The 21973-nt window shown below is 45.9% G+C and overlaps 1 protein-coding gene, 1 non-coding gene and 1 pseudogene across 2 annotated transcripts; all 3 read right to left on the bottom strand.

Moving 5' to 3' along the window:
* Positions 1-1155: 1155 nt before the first annotated feature.
* LOC121559813 (E3 ubiquitin-protein ligase Mdm2-like) lies at positions 1156-15851 on the bottom strand. Its single transcript, XM_045218771.1, has 7 exons — positions 15796-15851; positions 15258-15347; positions 15061-15135; positions 10702-10835; positions 2548-2740; positions 1534-1683; positions 1156-1326 (listed from the first exon to the last, which is right to left on the bottom strand). Exons 1-7 carry the CDS (start codon positions 15805-15807, stop codon positions 1171-1173), a joined length of 810 nt encoding a protein of 269 aa, XP_045074706.1. The 5' UTR covers positions 15808-15851; the 3' UTR covers positions 1156-1170.
* Positions 15852-20274: 4423 nt separating this feature from the next.
* On the bottom strand, positions 20275-20395 carry LOC123487661 (annotated as a pseudogene).
* A 1141-nt stretch (positions 20396-21536) lies between these two features.
* LOC123487660 lies at positions 21537-21655 on the bottom strand. The gene has a single exon (XR_006659823.1). It is a non-coding gene; the product is annotated as a 5S ribosomal RNA (ribosomal RNA).
* Between the last annotated feature and the right edge of the window lie 318 nt (positions 21656-21973).

Below are 21973 nucleotides of genomic sequence, written 5' to 3'. Positions count from 1 at the left end.
ATTAGACAACAGGCCATACAGCTAGATTAGACAACAGGCCATACAACTAGATTAGACAACACCACTAGATTAGACAACAGGCCATACAACTAGATTAGACAACAGGCCATACAGCTAGATTAGACAACACCACTAGATTAGACAACAGGCCATACAACTAGATTAGACAACAGGCAATACAACTAGATTAGACAACAGGCCATACAGCTAGATTAGACAACACCACTAGATTAGACAACAGGCCATACAACTAGATTAGACAATACAACTAGATTAGACAACAGACAATACAACTAGATTAGACAACAGGCAATACAACTAGATTAGACAACAGGCCATACAACTAGATTAGATAACAGGCCATACAGCTAGATTAGACAACAGGCCATACAACTAGATTAGACAACAGGCCATACAGCTAGATTAGACAACAGGCCATACAACTAGATTAGACAACAGGCCATACAGCTAGATTAGACAACAGGCCATACAACTAGATTAGACAACAGGCAATACAACTAGATTAGACAACAGGCCATACAGCTAGATTAGACAACAGGCCATACAGCTAGATTAGACAACAGGCCATACAACTAGATTAGACATCAGGCCATACAGCTAGATTATACAACACCACTAGATTAGACAACACCACTAGATTAGACAACAGGCCATACAACTAGATTAGACAACTGGCCATACAACTAGATTAGACATCACCACTAGATTATACAACAGGCCATACAGCTAGATTAGACAACAGACACTACAACTAGATTAGACAACAGGCCATACAGCTAGATTAGACAACAGGCCATACAGCTAGATTAGACAACAGGCAATACAACTAGATTAGACAACACCACTAGATTAGACAACAGGCCATACAACTAGATTAGACAACAGGCCATACAGCTAGATTAGACAACACCACTAGATTAGACAACAGGCCATACAACTAGATTAGACAACAGGCCATACAACTAGATTAGACAACAGGCCATACAACTAGATTAGACAACAGGCCATACAACTAGATTAGACAACAGGCCATACAACTAGATTAGACAACAGGCAATACAACTAGATTAGACAACAGGCCATACAGCTAGATTAGACAACAGGCCATACAGCTAGATTATACAACACCACTAGATTAGGCAACAGACACTAACCAACCAGAACATTGGTAGCTGTGGTATCCTTGTGTTGGTGAGATTTTATTATTATTATTATGGATAATATGAAACATACTGCTTTCGTGATTTCAGTGTCGTCATCGAACGAGTCCTCCTCCTCTGCTTCAAAGATGGTGACTTCATACACCTGTGAGAGAACCACAGAGACAGTGAGTCAACAGCTGCAGTTTGACCCCAGGACACTAGAGGGCGCTGTTTGAAATGACACACACACACACCAGTGTTTCCTCGGGGGGTCCGGGAGCATGCCCCCCACCCCCCCAGTGATAGCACCACAGCTAAATGAATGCAGCGGAAACACACACACACAGTTGAAAAGACAGTGAGCTGAGACCTCGTCCTCTCCAGACACTGAAGCCTCTTCGGGATCGCTGTAGGCATCCGAGTCAATGGACTCCACCTCAAACTCCACGCTGAAGTTATCAGAGTCCAGATCCTGGCTCAGAACATCGTCACACACGTCACTGACCGATGAACCTACTTCCTGTTGAGAGAGAGAGAGAGAGAGAGCGCTCAGTAACATGGGACTTACACAGCTAAAGTACTGAACGACCCCATGTCACATCATCTGACCATTATGTGTAGGAATTAAATCATCTCATTCCTTCATCTGTATAATTTCGTAACCCAACAGGTATTCTCTAGTTTAGGATCTCACCCTCCTTTAATTTAGGATTGATGAAACTACAGTCTTAGACAGGGTTAATAGTTGTACTGCAGTAGGCTACTCACAGAGATACACCAGGCTACTCACAGAGATACACCAGGCTACTCACAGAGATACACTAGGCTACTCACAGAGATACACTAGGCTACTCACAGAGATACACTAGGCTACTCACAGAGATACACTAGGCTACTCACAGAGATACACCAGGCTACTCACAGAGATACACCAGGCTACTCACAGAGATACACTAGGCTACTCACAGAGATACACTAGGCTACTCACAGAGATACACCAGGCTACTCACAGAGATACACTAGGCTACTCACAGAGATACACTAGGCTACTCACAGAGATACACTAGGCTACTCACAGAGATACACTAGGCTACTCACAGAGATACACTAGGCTACTCACAGAGATACACTAGGCTACTCACAGAGATACACTAGGCTACTCACATAGATACACCAGGCTACTCACAGAGATACACTAGGCTACTCACAGAGTTAAACCACGCTACTCACAGAGATACACTAGGCTACTCACAGAGATACACCAGGCTACTCACAGAGATACACCAGGCTACTCACAGAGATACACTAGGCTACTCATAGAGATACACTAGGCTACTCACAGAGATACACTAGGCTACTCACAGAGATACACCAGGCTACTCACAGTGTTACTGTGGGAGTCTGAAGACTCAGTGCTCCTCCGGTCTCGTCTCAGGCCTCCTATCACACACCAGGACATGCTGTCATCAAAGGGTAGAGAAAAGCTGTCTGACCTATGCCTCTTCCTGGGCTCACAGCCGTCCTCCTCTTGTGTCGATGATGTACCCGCTGGAATAGAACAGAGGAGACGTGAGCAGTGGTGTTAACAGGGTTGACACATCAAATACTACTGTTAACAATTTCTTCAAATAAGCCATTTCTCCTCTGATGGCAATAGAGAAGAATGTTGTGCATCCAATCACTCAGTTGACATATTGAAACATACTGATATAGTCTTCAACAAAGTGATTTCTTCCTTGATGACACTGAATATCTTATGTGATGTTCACAAGACATCAATGACTTTTTATAGCCGTACATGTGCATTGGCTTGAGGTACGACCAGTAGCTAAGAGCAATAAAAAAACATATTTAAAAACGGTCCATTTCAATCCATCAGGCTAGGACTGCTGTGGATGTGGATTCCCCCCTGGTCTGGTAGGAACAGGCATGTCTTTGTTGTGTCTGTGTGTGGATGCTATGGGCCTGAAGAGACTCATTGTGAGGAGAAGTCATCTGAACACATTCTCCACAGCCTCCAGACCAGTGTGTTCCTTAGGTCTGGTCCTATCTCCTATCCCCACAGCAGGACAAGTCTGGACGGACACAGTGAAAGTGACAGTGGTTCTATGCTTTGATCAATCCATAACTCAGTCTCTGAAATATATAAAAGGAGTGTACATCTTCCCCAACAGCCTTGACAGGGTAGCACATGAAACCATCCTGTCTGACATGACACCACGAAGCCATCCTGTCTGACATGACACCACGAAACCATCCTGTCTGACATGACACCACGAAACCATCCTGTCTGACATGACACCATGAAGCCATCCTGTCGGACATGACACCACGAAGCCATCCTGTCTGACATGACACCACGAAGCCATCCTGTCGGACATGACACCACGAAGCCATCCTGTCTGACATGACACCACGAAGCCATCCTGTCTGACATGACACCACGAAGCCATCCTGTCTGACATGACACCACGAAACCATCCTGTCGGACATGACACCACGAAGCCATCCTGTCTGACATGACACCACGAAGCCATCCTGTCTGACATGACACCACGAAGCCATCCTGTCGGACATGACACCACGAAGCCATCCTGTCTGACATGACACCATGAAGCCATCCTGTCTGACATGACACCACGAAGCCATCCTGTCTGACATGACACCACGAAGCCATCCTGTCTGACACGACACCACGAAGCCATCCTGTCTGACATGACACCACGAAGCCATCCTGTCTGACATGACACCACGAAGCCATCCTGTCTGACATGACACCACGAAACCATCCTGTCTGACATGACACCACGAAGCCATCCTGTCTGACATGACACCACGAAACCATCCTGTCGGACATGACACCACGAAGCCATCCTGTCTGACATGACACCACGAAGCCATCCTGTCTGACATGACACCACGAAGCCATCCTGTCGGACATGACACCACGAAGCCATCCTGTCTGACATGACACCATGAAGCCATCCTGTCTGACATGACACCACGAAGCCATCCTGTCTGACATGACACCACGAAGCCATCCTGTCTGACATGACACCACGAAGCCATCCTGTCTGACATGACACCACGAAGCCATCCTGTCTGACATGACACCACGAAACCATCCTGTCTGACATGACACCACGAAACCATCCTGTCTGACATGACACCATGAAGCCATCCTGTCGGACATGACACCACGAAGCCATCCTGTCTGACATGACACCACGAAGCCATCCTGTCGGACATGACACCACGAAGCCATCCTGTCTGACAAGACACCACGAAGCCATCCTGTCTGACATGACACCACGAAGCCATCCTGTCTGACGCGACACCACGAAACCATCCTGTCGGACATGACACCCGCGAAGCCATCCTGTCTGACATGACACCACGAAGCCATCCTGTCTGACATGACACCACGAAGCCATCCTGTCGGACATGACACCATGAAGCCATCCTGTCTGACATGACACCACGAAGCCATCCTGTCTGACATGACACCACGAAGCCATCCTGTCTGACATGACACCACGAAGCCATCCTGTCTGACATGACACCACGAAGCCATCCTGTCTGACATGACACCACGAAGCCATCCTGTCTGACATGACACCACGAAGCCATCCTGTCTGACATGACACCACGAAACCATCCTGTCTGACATGACACCATGAAGCCATCCTGTCGGACATGACACCACGAAGCCATCCTGTCTGACACTGACACCACGAAACCATCCTGTCGGACATGACACCACGAAGCCATCCTGTCTGACATGACACCATGAAGCCATCCTGTCGGACATGACACCACGAAGCCATCCTGTCTGACATGACACCATGAAGCCATCCTGTCTGACATGACACCACGAAGCCATCCTGTCTGACATGACACCACGAAACCATCCTGTCTGACATGACACCACGAAGCCATCCTGTCGGACATGACACCATGAAGCCATCCTGTCTGACATGACACCACGAAGCCATCCTGTCGGACATGACACCACGAAGCCATCCTGTCTGACATGACACCACGAAGCCATCCTGTCTGACATGACACCACGAAGCCATCCTGTCTGACATGACACCACGAAGCCATCCTGTCTGACATGACACCACGAAGCCATCCTGTCTGACATGACACCACGAAGCCATCCTGTCGGACATGACACCACGAAGCCATCCTGTCGGACATGACACCACGAAGCCATCCTGTCTGACATGACACCATGAAGCCATCCTGTCTGACATGACACCATGAAGCCATCCTGTCTGACATGACACCATGAAGCCATCCTGTCGGACATGACACCACGAAGCCATCCTGTCTGACATGACACCATGAAGCCATCCTGTCTGACATGACACCACGAAGCCATCCTGTCGGACATGACACCATGAAACCATCTTGTCTGACATGACACCACGAAGCCATCCTGTCTGACTTGACACATTTACATTTACATTTTAGTCATTTAGCAGACGCTCTTATCCAGAGCGACTTACAGGAGCAATTAGGGTTAAGTGCCTTGCTCAAGGGCACATTTACGTCATTTAGCAGACGTTCTTATCCAGAGCGACTACAAATTGGTGCATTCACCCTATAGCCAGTGGGATAACCACTTTACAATTATACTATTTATTTATTTATAAGTGAAATGCTTACTTATAAGCCCTTAACCAACAGTGCAGTTTTTTTATTTTTATAAGACAAGTCAAATAAAACAACAACAAAAAAGTGTTGAGAGAGAAAAAATAAAATAACATTAGGGAGGCTATATATACAGGGGGTACGGTGCAGAGTCAATGTGCGGGGGCACCGGCTAGTTGGCGTAGTTGAGGTAAAATGTACATGTGGGTAGAGTTAAAGTGAATAAATTACAAATAACACGGGAAAACACACATAATAGTACAACTGGTTAGAGGTTTCCCTTCATTTAGTTTAGTGTGTCTACCATAGAAATAAAATGAATAGATCCTCTTTCTATGTTGTCTTCCTACCTTAGGCCCTCTATCCGGTTTATCCAGAGACTGGGATTCTTAAGGAAAAAGAAACATCCACATTTAAAAAATCTGAATAGACTACCGGTACTTCTTCAGTGTCTTATCAACCCCAATACATCAGACAGCATTGAACTGCCTAGCGTAACAAATGGCTTTTTCAAAAAGTGATGTATATGAAACCCCACCTCTTTAAGGAATACCTGGGATAGGATAAAGTAATCCTTCTACCCCCCCCACCTAAAAAAATAAATATATATATATAAAAAAAAATTGTAAAGTGGTTATCCCACTGGTTATAAGGTGAATGCACCAATTTGTAAGTGGCTCTGGATAAGAGCGTCTGCTAAATGACTAAAATGTAAATGTAAACTAGTAACTACAGGACAATAACCGAAAAGGGGAAAAGTACCTTGTTTTTGCACTGCTAGGAGATTTTGTGTGATCATAGCGAAGACCATCTCCGGTGACCTTCTCCCCTACCTCACCTCGCTGATCAACTCATCCTTGACCGCCGGCCATGTCCCTTCCGTCTTCAAGAGAGCGAGAGTTGCTCCCCTTCTCAAAAAACCAACACTCGACCCCACTGATGTCAACAATTACAGACCAGTATCCCTTCTCTCTTTTCTTTCCAAAACTATTGAGCGTGCCGTCTTTAGCCAACTCTCTTGCTATCTCTCTCAGAATGACCTTCTTGATCCAAACCAATCAGGTTTCAGGACTGGTCATTCAACTGAGACTGCTCTTCTCTGTGTCACGGAGGCTCTCCGCACTGCTAAAGCTAACTCTCTCTCCTCTGCTCTTGTCCTTCTAGACCTGTCTGCTGCCTTTGATACTGTGAACCATCAGATCCTCCTCTCCACCCTCTCCGAGCTGGGCATCTCCGGCGCGGCTCACTCCTGAGATTGCGTCCTACCTGACCGGTCGCTCCTACCAAGTGGCGTGGCGAGAAGCTGTCTCCGCACCACGTGCTCTCACCACTGGTGTCCCCCAAGGCTCAGTTCTAGGCCCTCTCCTTTTCTCCCTATACACCAAGTCACTTGGCTCTGTCATATCCTCACATGGTCTCTCCTATCATTGCTACGCAGACGATACACAACTAATCTTCTCCTTTCCCCCCTTCTGATAACCAGGTGGCGAATCGCATCTCTGCATGTCTGGCAGACATATCAGTATGGATGACGGATCACCACCTCAAGCTGAACCCTGGCAAGACGGAGCTGCTCTTCCTCCCGGGGAAGGACTGCCCGTTCCATGATCTCGCCATCACGGTTGACAACTCCGCTGTGTCCTCCTCCCAGAGTGCGAAGAGCCTAGGCGTGACCCTGGACAACACCCTGTCGTTCTCCGCCAACATCAAGGCGGTGACCCGCTCCTGCAGGTTCATGCTCTACAACATTCGGAGAGTACGACCCTGCCTTACACAGGAAGCGGCACAGGTCCTAATCCAGGCACTTGTCATCTCCCGTCTGGACTACTGCAACTCGCTGTTGGCTGGCCTCCCTGCCTGTGCCATTAAACCCCTACAACTCATCCAGAATGCCGCAGCCCGTCTGGTGTTCAACCTTCCCAAGTTCTCTCACGTCACCCCCTCCTCCGCACACTCCACTGGCTTCCAGTTGAAGCTCGCATCCGCTACAAGACCATGGTGCTTGCCTATGGAGCAGTGAGGGAAACGGCACCTCTGTACCTTCAGGCTCTGATCAGTCCCTACACCCAAACGAGGGCATTGCGCTCATCCACCTCTGGCCTGCTGGCTCCCTTCCTCTGCGGAAGCATAGTTCCCGCTCAGCCCAGTCAAAACTGTTCGCTGCTCTGGCACCCCAATGGTGGAACAAGCTCCCTCACGACGCCAGGACAGCGGAGTCACTCACCACCTTCCGGAGACATTTGAAACCCCACCTCTTTAAGGAATACCTGGGATAGGATAAAGGAATCTTTCTACCCCCCCCCCCAATTGTAAAGTGGTTATCCCACTGGCTATAGGGTGAACGCACCAATTTGTGAGTCGCTCTGGCTAAGAGCGTCTGCTAAATGACGTTAATGTGCCCTTGAGCAAGGCACTTAACCCTAATTGCTCCTGTAAGTCGCTCTGGATAAGAGCGTCTGCTAAATGACTAAAATGTAAATGTAAATGTAGGACTCTGAAAGAGCAAAACACACAAGGCTAACATTAGCATACTGAAACAGTTTCCGTTTCAGCCATCTCAAATTTGTTTAGCAAAAAGAAGCCTGCTCATCAACTTCAGTAACTTCTTTTTGAAACATCAGTACACATCTGAGCCAACACATGCCACAGGTGACAGCATATTAAGTGGCTGTATTAGAGGTCCAGAGAGCCTGTATTAAAGGCTGTGTAGAGGGGATGTATTAGAGGATGTATTAAAGGCTGTGTAGAGGGGATGTATTAGAGGCTGTGTAGAGGGGATGTATTAGAGGCTGTGTAGAGGGGATGTATTAGAGGCTGTGTAGAGGGGATGTATTAGAGGCTGTGTAGAGGGGATGTATTAGAGGCTGTGTAGAGGGCATGTATTAGAGGCTGTGTAGAGGGGATGTATTAGAGGCTGTGTAGAGGGGATGTATTAGAGGCTGTGTAGAGGGGATGTATTAGAGACTGTATTAGAGTCTGTGTAGAGGGGATGTATTAGAGGCTGTGTAGAGGGGATGTATTAGAGGCTGTGTAGAGGGGATGTATTAGAGGCTCTATTAGAGGGGATGTATTAGAGCCTGTGTAGAGGGGATGTATTAGAGGATGTGTAGAGGGGATGTATTAGAGGCTGTGTAGAGGGGATGTATTAGAGAATGTATTAAAGGCTGTGTAGAGGGGATGTATTAGAGGCTGTGTAGAGGGGATGTATTAGAGGCTGTGTAGAGGGGATGTATTAGAGGATGTGTAGAGGGGATGTATTAGAGGCTGTGTAGAGGGGATGTATTAGAGGCTGTGTAGAGGGGATGTATTAGAGGCTGTATTAGAGTCTGTGTAGAGGGGATGTATTAGAGGCTGTGTAGAGGGGATGTATTAGAGGATGTATAGAGGGGATGTATTAGAGGCTGTGTAGAGGGGATGTATTAGAGGCTGTATTAGAGGCTGTGTAGAGGGGATGTATTAGAGGCTGTGTAGAGGGGATGTATTAGAGGATGTATAGAGGGGATGTATTAGAGGCTGTGTAGAGGGGATGTATTAGAGCCTGTGTAGAGGGGATGTATTTGAGGCTGTGTAGAGGGGATGTATTAGAGGCTCTCTAGAGGGGATGTATTAGAGGCTGTGTAGAGGGGATGTATTAGAGGCTGTGTAGAGGGGATGTATTAGAGGCTCTATTAGAGGGGATGTATTAGAGCCTGTGTAGAGGGGATGTATTAGAGGCTGTGTAGAGGGGATGTATTAGAGGCTGTGTAGAGGGACTGTATTAGAGGATGTGTAGAGGGGATGTATTAGAGGCTGTATTAGAGGGGATGTATTAGAGGCTGTGTAGAGGGGATGTATTAGAGGCTGTGTAGAGGGGATGTATTAGAGGCTGTGTAGAGGGGATGTATTAGAGGCTGTGTAGAGGGGATGTATTAGAGGCTGTGTAGAGGGGATGTATTAGAGGCTGTCTAGAGGGGATATATTAGAGGCTCTCTAGAGGGGATGTATTAGAGGCTGTGTAGAGGGGATGTATTAGAGGCTCTATTAGAGGGGATGTATTAGAGCCTGTGTAGAGGGGATGTATTAGAGGATGTGTAGAGGGGATGTATTAGAGGCTGTGTAGAGGGACTGTATTAGAGGATGTGTAGAGGGGATGTATTAGAGGCTGTATTAGAGGGGATGTATTAGAGTCTGTGTAGAGGGGATGTATTAGAGGCTGTATTAGAGGGGATGTATTAGAGGCTGTGTAGAGGGGATGTATGAGAGGCTGTGTAGAGGGGATGTATTAGAGGCTGTGTAGAGGGGATGTATTAGAGGCTGTATTAGAGGCTGTGTAGAGGGGCTGTATTAGAGGCTGTCTAGAGGGGATGTATTAGAGGCTGTATTAGAGGGGATGTATTAGAGGCTGTGTAGAGGGGATGTATTAGAGGCTGTGTAGAGGGGATGTATTAGAGGCTGTGTAGAGGGGATGTATTAGAGGCTGTGTAGAGGGGATATATTAGAGGCTGTCTAGAGGGGATGTATTAGAGGCTGTGTAGAGGGGATGTATTAGAGGCTGTCTAGAGGGGATGTATTAGAGGCTGTGTAGAGGGGATATATTAGAGGATGTGTAGAGGGGATGTATTAGAGGCTGTCTAGAGGGGATGTATTAGAGCCTGTGTACATTTAAATTTTAGTCATTTAGCAGACGCTCTTATCCAGAGCGACTTACAGAGAGCCTGTCTTAGATTATGTGTGTGTTGGGGGTGGGGGTAAACAGGGTGGGGGTAAACAGGGTGGGGGTAATCAGGGTGTGTGTGTGTTGGGGTGGGGGTAAACAGGGTGTGTGTGTGTTATTGTGAGAGTGTCTGTGTGTGGCTCTTTGATGGAGAAGCTGTCCACTCCCTGCAGTGTGTCCCCTCACCGTGGCTCTTTAACAGAGAAGCTGTCCACTCCCAGTACAGCCCCCAGTGGGTCGTCAGCACAGTGCACTAGGTGTTGCTGCTTCATGTCATAAAGCTGCTTCTTCATGATGTACTGCCCCAGGTAGAATATCACCTGACAATAGACAGCACAGGGGTCAGAGGTCAACACCACAGCATAACACACAAGAGGAGAGAGAGCGTAACAGGGGTGCTGCCAGAGGTCAAGAGGAGAGAGAGCGTAACAGGGGTGCTGCCAGAGGTCAAGAGGAGAGAGAGCGTAACAGGGATGCTGCCAGAGGTCAAGAGGAGAGAGAGCGTAACAGGGGTGCTGCCAGAGGTCAAGAGGAGAGAGAGCGTAACAGGGGTGCTGCCAGAGGTCAAGAGGAGAGAGAGCGTAACAGGGGTGCTGCCAGAGGTCAAGAGGAGAGAGAGCGTAACAGGGGTGCTGCCAGAGGTCAAGAGGAGAGAGAGCATAACAGGGGTGCTGCCAGAGGTCAAGAGGAGAGAGAGCGTAACAGGGGTGCTGCCAGAGGTCAAGAGGAGAGAGAGCGTAACAGGGGTGCTGCCAGAGGTCAAGAGGAGAGAGAGCGTAACAGGGGTGCTGCCAGAGGTCAAGAGGAGAGAGAGAGCGTAACAGGGGTGCTGCCAGAGGTCAAGAGGAGAGAGAGCGTAACAGGGGTGCTGCCAGAGGTCAAGAGGAGAGAGAGCGTAACAGGGGTGCTGCCAGAGGTCAAGAGGAGAGAGAGCGTAACAGGGGTGCTGCCAGAGGTCAAGAGGAGAGAGAGCGTAACAGGGGTGCTGCCAGAGGTCAAGAGTAGAAGTCTGGGAATGTCTCAGGATAAGACCGCACCATGAATAGTTCTGTCTCAGTCCAGTTGATACCAGACAGTTCTGTCTCAGTCTAGTTGATACACCTCATCCCATACTGATCCAGGCAGTTCTGTCCCAGTCTAGTTGATACCCTCCCTCCATATACTGATCCAGGCAGTTCTGTCTCAGTCTAGTCGTTACTCCCCATATACTGATCTAGACAGTTCTGTCTCAGTCTAGTTGATACACCTCATCCCATACTGATCCAGCCAGTTCTGTCCCAGTCTAGTTGATACCCTCCCTCCATATACTGATCGAGGCAGTTCTGTCTCAGTCTAGTCGTTACTCTCCATATACTGATCCAGACAGTTCTGTCTCAGTCTAGTTGATACACCTCATCCCATACTGATCCAGCCAGTTCTGTCCCAGTCTAGTTGATACCCTCCCTCCATATACTGATCCAGCCAGTTCTGTCCCAGTCTAGTTGATACCCTCTCTCCATATACTGATCCAGGCAGTTCTGTCCCAGTCTAGTCGTTACTCTCCATATACTGATCCAGACAGTTCTGTCTCAGTCTAGTCGTTACTCTCCATATACTGATCCAGGCAGTTCTGTCCCAGTCTAGTCGTTACTCTCCATATACTGATCCAGACAGTTCTGTCTCAGTCTAGTTGATACACCTCATCCCATACTGATCCAGGCAGTTCTGTCCCAGTCTAGTTGATACCCTCGCTCCATATACTGATCCAGGCAGTTCTGTCTCAGTCTAGTCGTTACTCTCCATATACTGATCCAGCCAGTTCTGTCCCAGTCTAGTCGATACACCTCATCCAATACTGATCCAGCCAGTTCTGTCCCAGTCTAGTTGATACCCTCCCTCCATATACTGATCCAGGCAGTTCTGTCTCAGTCTAGTCGTTACTCCCCATATACTGATCCAGACAGTTCTGTCTCAGTCTAGTTGATACACCTCATCCCATACTGATCCAGCCAGTTCTGTCCCAGTCTAGTTGATACCCTCCCTCCATATACTGATCCAGGCAGTTCTGTCTCAGTCTAGTCGTTACTCTCCATATACTGATCCAGACAGTTCTGTCTCAGTCTAGTCGTTACTCCCCATATACTGATCCAGCCAGTTCTGTCTCAGTCTAGTTGATACACCTCATCCCATACTGATCCAGCCAGTTCTGTCCCAGTCTAGTTGATACCCTCCCTCCATATACTGATCCAGGCAGTTCTGTCTCAGTCTAGTCGTTACTCTCCATATACTGATCCAGACAGTTCTGTCTTAGTCTAGTCGTTACTCTCCATATACTGATCCAGCCAGTTCTGTCCCAGTCTAGTCGATACACCTCATCCCATACTGATCCAGGCAGTTCTGTCTCAGTCTAGTTGATACCCTCTCTCCATATACTGATCCAGGCAGTTCTGTCTCAGTCTAGTCGTTACTCTCCATATACTGATCCAGGCAGTTCTGTCTCAGTCTAGTCGTTACTCCCCATATACTGATCTAGACAGTTCTGTCTCAGTCTAGTTGATACACCTCATCCCATACTGATCCAGCCAGTTCTGTCCCAGTCTAGTTGATACCCTCCCTCCATATACTGATCCAGGCAGTTCTGTCTCAGTCTAGTCGTTACTCTCCATATACTGATCCAGACAGTTCTGTCTCAGTCTAGTTGATACACCTCATCCCATACTGATCCAGGCAGTTCTGTCCCAGTCTAGTTGATACACCTCATCCCATACTGATCCAGACAGTTCTGTCTCAGTCTAGTCGTTACCCTCCATATACTGATCCAGGCAGTTCTGTCCCAGTCTAGTCTGCGTTACTCTCCATATACTGATCCAGACAGTTCTCTGTCTCAGTCTATCGTTACTCTCCTTACTCACTGATCCAGACAGTTCTGTCCCAGTCTAGTCGATACACCTCATCCCATACTGATCCAGGCAGTTCTGTCTCAGTCTAGTTGATACCCTCTCTCCATATACTGATCCAGGCAGTTCTGTCTCAGTCTAGTCGTTACTCTCCATATACTGATCCAGCCAGTTCTGTCTCAGTCTAGTCGATACACCTCATCCCATACTGATCCAGCCAACAGAATAAGAGTATTCTGGGTCCCATTTTAGACAGGCAACTGATAGACACATGATCACTGTACTGAGTAGAAATATATGACTCTATCCCATATACTTCTCTAGCTGACAGGAGGCTATTGTGATTGATCACTGCCACGAAGGCATCAGTTCCTTATCATAAAAGCAGATTACACAGACTGTAAACATATTCTCCAGCAATCAATGTGGACCAGTTAAACACTCAACACTCTATAAACTAAAGGATCAATGCAGCCTCTCAGTCTGAGATAACTGTCTCCCTGATGAACAACAGAGAGGAAGGAGTCCCAGACTAGTTTGACATTCCAGAGGTCCATTTGAACCCCAGTGAGTCAGAGAGGAAGGAGTCCCAGACTAATTTGACATTCCAGAGGTCCATTTGAACCCCAGTGAGTCAGAGAGGAAGGAGTCCCAGACTAGTTTGACATCCCAGAGGTCCATTTGAACCTCAGTGAGTCAGAGAGGAAGGAGTCCCAGACTAGTTTGACATCCCAGAGGTCCATTTGAACCCCAGTGAGTCAGAGAGGAAGGAGTCCCAGACTAATTTGACATTCCAGAGGTCCATTTGAACCCCAGTGAGTCAGAGAGGAAGGAGTCCCAGACTAGTTTGACATTCCAGAGGTCCATTTGAACCCCAGTGAGTCAGAGAGGAAGTCAAGAGGTGACTGAATGTTCTAACATTCTAACTAAGATAAACACCAATCTCTCTCTATGACTCAGACTTCCTCACAGACAGATAGACCCCCTGACAATTCTCCCCAAAGCTGTGTGACATGTCTTCAAAACCAAGGGACCTGCTAGCCAATCATAGCTCACCATTTATGTTTAAAATAAGTAAATGACAGTGCATTTGTATTCTAGTTTAGCAGATGCTCTTATCTAGAGTGACAATCAGTTCATTCAACTAAAGTAGGTAAAACAGTATATCAACAGGAAAAACAACAGAACCAAGACAAAAGCCTTTATATTTTTTGAGAGCATCTACTGTATGTAGTACTTAGTTGATGAAAGCGACAACCAATAGTGAAACTAGTGTAAATCTAACTATGTGGAGAAGAATCCAGATTCAACACCTACACAACTTCTATACCAGTAGTTTGGCTGCTAACAACACATGAAGAGGAACTATTCCTTCCTTAGAAATGAACTAATATCCACTATTCTAGGAGTAAACTAAGATATACTGCAATTGGAAATTCAAAACATCAAATATTTAAATGTAAAAAACGTAATTAAAATATGAGACTAGAAAATATTATGGAAACTGAAAAGTCTGGGATATAATGTCCATTGAGGGTCTTAACGGTTTTCATCTGTCTGCTTCACGCAAACAATAAGTTGATTAACTAAAGTTGAGCCAAAGACGTGTGGTTTCTATATCAGCAGGGTACAGGCAACAAAGACAGCCAGCTGTCAAGTCACTTCATACCTCTTTCATGGTGAAAACGTCTTTGTCTGCACCTGCCTGCTGTAATAAGATGTGCAGTTTCTCTTTTGGTCGTACCTGGGAAAAAAATAGCACATAAAACAAAAACGTTATTTTAGATCTCAACGTCATTGTAAACAAATATGATGTAAAATGTGTGATAGAGAGAGAGAGGGAGAGCTATTTAAATTAATACTTACAAGTTTCTCATTGTCCAACGTATTTATTTGGGAACCAGTTCTATGCCATTCTGACATTCTCTCACAATTCTCTGCCATTCTGTCTTTCACCTGTTGAAGAGTAGACGCAAAAATACATTTAAAATGTCAAAGTTAACATGCAATGCCTTATAAAAGTATACAATTACATACACGTCAAGACAAGCTTTGGAAGACAGAAACAAGCTTACCTATCTAAATAAATAGAAGTACTAAAGAGTAGAGCGTCCTATATACACACACACACATCTCTATAATACACCCTTCATATTCTGACATAAAGTGCTTCAGCTCGGATGCTAGCAGTAGGAACCACTTCCCCGTTCCCCGGGGATTTAAATAGGCTCGGAAAGACATGTCAGGGCTAGCATTGCTCCGGCTGTTGACGCCGGTGTAGGGGCTAGCAGTAGGAACCACTTCCCCGTCTCCCCCGGGATTTAAATAGGCTCGGAAAGACATGTCAGGGCTAGCATTGCTCCGGCTGTTGACGCCGGTGTAGGGCTGAAGCCAGATTACTAACCTCCCTTGACATGTCGAAGCATGACGAGCACACCGCTTTGAGTCACCCACCTAGCGGCCACCCTGCGTCTGTGCACCCCCTCCACCCTTAGTGCCGAGTTGGATATGCCCGGCATGTCCCAGTTTACTACAGCTCCGCATTATGTAATAATCAGCTGTCAGACTGATGTGGGCAGGTTTGGAGGAAGGGTGTCTCGAATGGTTGCTTTGTAGGTTCCTGGACTCTTATCTTCCATTTTGTTTTCGATCTTAAAAAATTAGTGTAGGAAATAGGGATTTGGTTAAAGAATCTGGCAATGTCTGTATATATATATTTATTTTTTAAAGAAGTGAATGTCCAGGGTTTTCAATAACAAAATCTGGTCACTTATTTCCTTTCACATATTTCTTATTTTCATCCAAATTATTCCAACGGAAAAATGGTATTTGGGTAAGAAAGGGCTATAAAAACTGATGCAACTTAAATATATTAATTTAATGAGGGGATTTAATTAAATATTTTAGCACACATGCAGGCTTATAGCTTGACAAAACAGATGAAAAGGAACTGGCTTTTCTAGCTAGCTTGTAAACCAATTCAAGTTACACTAGCAATTTTATTTTCCAATGCATGTAACATTGGGTTAATCCACAGTGTATTGATGTATTCTGAATCAAAGACATGTTTACCAATTATGCTAAACTTATTGTAGCTTGCCAACATAGCTAGCATCGTTAGCATCGCTAGCACGCTAACCCTTAGCTGCACGCTAACCCTTAGCTAGCAGTAAATAAGTATAAGGTAGAAACATGCAAAGTAACAATTGCACATTTATGAATTGTTTGGATAAGCCTACCAATTTCAATGTCATGACGCAGTATATCTGACACAACATTGTCAATGCATGTTGGATTCCACCGAAAGACATATGGGAGCTAACATTAATTAATTAAAAATAAAGACAACGGGAACATGCATTGCTTGCCAATACACCAAATACAAATACAATTTTAGCTAAAATATTGGTTAGCAGTTTAGTTAATAGCTTACCTTCTTGCATGAACGTAAACATCTGCAACCATCCTCCTCTTCCTTAAAAAGGTGCTGCCCAAGGCAGAGACAGGCTTGCCAGGTCAATTGCTAATTTCTAAGAAGTCACTCAAAACCTGCCTTCAAAGCCTGAAAACTAGCACAATTTCAGCAGATTACAGGGAAATTAATAAATGTTTTAAAATGCCATGTTGGTAAAGTTGCAATATAGAAGTAGTATAAAACCTTGCACCCAGCGACCAAAACCTTTCACCTGCAGCAAAGTTTCCAAAGTACCTCAATAAACCCCAAAAATGCATACATGGCAACCCTGGGCAGAGACGTGTTGACCTGTGAAACTGTTGGTTGTGCACTCTGCAGAAGTCAGATATTTGTGGCTAATGTTAACATTCTGTGGAGGTCACCTGATCCTAGATCTGTGAAAAGGTTGACAACAACACAGTTTATGTTTGTGTTAGAGAGCACATTACAGGCCTGTCTGAATTTTATTTAGTCATTTGAAATCACATATTTTAATGTTAAGCTTTGATTTGTAACACTAAATGTTTTGTCAGTGCATAGTATTCTGCAAGACAATCTGTGGAACATTTTCATATTAGTGGTACATTTGAGTGAGATTTTGAGCTAGCAGTTGGAATTTTGATACATTGTGTATGACACCCTACACTACAGCCAATCAATGATCAGCCTCCCATCCCCTTCTCTGCTCCCATCCCCCTCTCTGCTCCACTCCACCAAGTCAAACATATAAGCCAACTACAGTGGGGAGAACAAGTATTTGATACACTGCCGTTCTATATCGTTGAGCTCCGCCTCATAGGGAGGCTCTGCTCCTAGTGGTTTACCCTCTGCCCTAAAGGCAGCAGCAGCCTGAGACAAAATTATGCACACACCTACAGCCAATAGGAGTACAGGTGTCCCTATAAGAGGGGTTGCCTCCCTCAATCAGCCTCCCTTTTCTTCAGCGACTGGACTAGACTGAAGAAGCCAAAGAAGAGACGAAGAGAAGACTCAGGACGAAGAAGCAAACGTCGATTTTCCAGATCATCGACCTTCGTCTACAATGAGCACACCAAGCTCCATAGGGTAAGTATTTAACAAAAGCTCTTTTCAGAGCTCAATGTCGCTGTTCCCCTTGGCGTGCTTCGACCCCCGACATATGTTTCGTGGGTTGAGGGAGACAGCACGCCAGGGACAGCTTCATTAATCCCCACTATGCGCCAGCTGCGCCTCCTTTTTGAAGGAGTGGAAGCAGCGTTGGGCTATTTTTAGGGAGGATATTCCTCTTGAGGATGTGCTATCAGTGTTAGTCCTCAGCTTCTGAGGCATCATCTGAAAGGCGCTGACTCAGGAGATGACAGGGCTATTGGGGAAGAAATGAATATTCTATTGGAACAATTCATTACACTGACCCAGATGTTTAACACCCCTTTTCCTTCGGGAAATTGTGAGGTCATTACATCCCTGGATGATGACGCCTCAGCCTCTCTGTGCCTGAATTCTCAGGTCTCATTGAGTGGGCTGCTAAACAGCGGGAGATTAAGCTGCCCCCATTCCCTCCAACCCGGAAGTGGATATGAGGAAGGCGGCCTTACTCTCGCTTCAGTGGCGAGCGGCCTCCAGCAGCAAGAGGAGCGGGCCCCGTCCCCCTGCAGCGCCAGAGGTGCCGGCGAGAGAGGTCATTAAGGCGTCATCCTGGCATCACCAGCCGGCAGAAGAGACGCCGTTTATGAGGCGAGAGAACGGAAGACGGCACAGCGCCTACTGTGACCGAGCCCACTGTCCCCCTCACTCTACCGTTGAGTGTATGGAGGAGAATGTTTTTTGTTGATGTGTGTAATAAAGAGTTGGCTCTTCTTGACACTGTCAAAAAAGAGCCCCTTTCCATAATACATCCGAGAGCGTTCGACCTCCCTCTCGCTCTCTCTCTTACCACTATGAGTGCAGCTCAGCCCACCATGGTGCGTTGCTGAATGCACACATAAGGCAGGTATATAAAAGGTATTAAGTGTACCTTACAAAGACCTCACTTCCACAGACTCCTAGGAGTGCTGTAGTGAGTGTCTCACATAGCAGGCTGCAGTCTCAGCCAGATAATGGCATGATGACGCGACCGCTATTCGGGAAGGCGCGCTCTGTCTCAGGCTAACGCCTCAGTCAGTGCAGTTCAGACCCGTGCTGCGGTCACGGAGGGCCTGATTACTACGGTTACGGGCGTAACAAACGTATCGGCGCCCCCGTTTTCTCTCAGAACGCGTGATAATAACCAAATTGAGATGGCGCACTATATCACAGACTAAGGTCTCTGTTAGTACGACCCAGACCATGCTGCATTCAGAAGAGGCCCGATTACCACGGTCACGAAGGTGCCCAGTGTCACGGCGCCCCCACTTCTTTCTGAACGCGTATACTCACCACACTGAGCGTCAGTTCAGCCCACCAGAGGTGCAGAGCTGGACCGCACACAGGAGGTGAAGTGAGGAAAGATACCAAGACACCATCTTGGCTTATCTCAAAGAGACCTCACTTTACAGACCCCAAGGAGTACTGTAGTGAGCCGAAATTCAACAATATTCAAACATTTATTGAACTTAGTAGGAAATCAACTAAATCTATTCAACTTGTTAGAAAACGCATTAATTTGCCCAAGTCAATCATAAGACATGAACAAAATGCATCAGTGATTGGTATTTCCATGAACTTTCTGAAAGGGCACAGAATACCCCCTGTCTGTGTGCATGCGTGCGGTCTTTGCGGTATGTCTACACTTTGTGTAGCCGTTAGCGATGATGCTAATGATAACCTTCTTCTGGTAGGGAAGGAATGGCTTTCCCCAAAAACCTTCGCAAGTAAATGTTAACTACAAAGTAGCCTGCCTGGCAGAATTATACCGTGATCATTTGCATCACTCCAGTGGCCATTTGTTCTACAGCAACCTTACTAACCAAACAAAGGTCTCTTCCTGGTGCACGCTTGCATTTAAGGGTAACTACACCCCAAAATCTAAATGTCTTACATTTTTTCCCAGACCTCAAAAATGGTCACCTGATAGGGTTTAAACATTGTTGTGGACATAGAACATCCAATTGTGCTGCTTTGCTATTAAAAGGTGTACTTTTGAGAGCGAAAACCTGCCAAAACAGGGACAAACGGTCGCGAAATCTTAACGGAGAAAAGGGAACTTGGAATTAACGGAATCAGGCAAAACATTGAAGGGATTTTATAGTGCCCTAATGGACTACAGACATTGACAGTCTCCTAGACTAAAAACAAAGGCTGCATGTACTGCCTACATTTTGAGGAAACACAATGTCCATTATTTGATTTGATAGGGCAGGGCAGGGCAGCACACACAAACTGCATTTAGTCCAATAACAATCCATGATATTATTAGGGTGATAAATAAAAGGCAGTTGCTCCATGCACACGAGCACGCTCTACTGGGACAAAAGCTTACAGCACCTGGTTTTCCCAGGCGGTCTCCCCCATCCAAGTACTAACCAGCCCTAAACCTGCTTAGATTCCGAGATCTGACGAGATCGGGCGTATTCAGGCTGGTATGGCCGTAAGCGAGGAATAACTCTTGGTACACTATATAAAAGTCAATGTGTCACTCACTCTGAAAGAGACACAGAAAAATCTCCACTTTATGACACAGACTGAAGAAGCTCCAAACCTTGCTTACATTTCAAGATATATATATATATATATATATATAATTGAGTCCCTGTGGGGGGCATATCCTATGTTGATTTATGACAAGTTCATGGACTAGGCCCTATAAAATAGGCGTTGCCTGAACCGAATCACGAATCCAGACATTAAACCGAAATTCAACAATATTCAAACATTTATTGAACTTAGTAGGAAATCAACTAAATCTATTCAACTTGTTAGAAAACGATTCATTTGCCCAAGTCAATCATAAGACATGAACAAAATGCATCAGTGATTGGTATTTCCATGAACTTTCTGAAAGGGCACAGGAATGCCCCTGTCTGTGCATGATGTGTGCGGTGCCAGTATGTCTACACTTTGTGTAGCCGTTAGCGATGATGCTAATGATAACCTTCTTCTGGTAAGGAATGGCTTCTTCCCCCAAAACCTTCAAGTAAATGTTAACTACAAAGTAGCCTGCCTGGCAGAATTATACCGTGATCATTTGCATCACTCCAGTGGCCATTTGTTCTACAGCAAAACGCAACCAAACAAAGGTCTCTTCCTGGTGTAGCTTGCATTTAAGGGGTAACTACACCCCAAAATCTAAATGTCTTACATTTTTCCCAGACCCTCAAAATGGTCACCTGATAGGAGGTTTAAACATTGTTGACAGGGAACATCAATTGTGCTGTTTTGCTATTAAAAATGTGTACTTTTGAACAACCTGCCAAAACAGGGACAAACGGTCAACGGGAAATCTAAGCGGAGAAAAGGAACTTGGGAATTAACGGAATCAGGCAAAACATTGAAGGGATTTTATAGTGCCTAATGGACTACAGACATTGACAGTCTCCCTAGACTAAAAAACAAAGGCTGCATGTACTGCCTACATTTTGAGGGAAACTACAATGTCCATTATTTGATTTGATCAGGGCAGGGCAGGGCAGCACACACCAAACTGCATTTAGTCCAATAACAATCCATGATATTATTAGGGTGATAAATAAAAGGCAGTTGCTCCATGACACAAGAGCACGCTCTACTGGGACAAAAGCTTACAGCACCTGGTATTCCCAGGCGGTCTCCCATCCAAGTACTAACCAGGCCCGACCCTGCTTAGCTTCCGAGATCGGACGAGATCGGGGGTATTCAGGCTGGTATGGCCTTAGGCGAGGGAACAACTCTTGGTACACTATATAAAGTCAATGTGTCACTCACTCTGAAAGAGACAGAAAAGTCTCCACCTTATGACACAGACTGAAGAAGCTCAAACCTTGCTTACATTTCCAAGATATATTATATATATATATTTTGAGTCCTGTGGGGGCATATCCTATGTTGATTTATGACAAGTTCATGGACTAGGGCCCTATAAAATAGGCGTTGCGGACCGAATCACGGAATCCAGACATTAAACCGAAATTCAACAATATTCAAACATTTATTGAACTTGGTAGGAAATCAACTAAATCTATTCAACTTGTTAGAA

The sequence above is a fragment of the Coregonus clupeaformis genome, unplaced genomic scaffold (assembly GCF_020615455.1).
Source record: "Coregonus clupeaformis isolate EN_2021a unplaced genomic scaffold, ASM2061545v1 scaf1794, whole genome shotgun sequence".
Taxonomy (NCBI): domain Eukaryota; kingdom Metazoa; phylum Chordata; class Actinopteri; order Salmoniformes; family Salmonidae; genus Coregonus; species Coregonus clupeaformis.
Note: the sequence above shows the minus strand (reverse complement) of the source record. Positions and strands in the feature narration are given on the sequence as shown.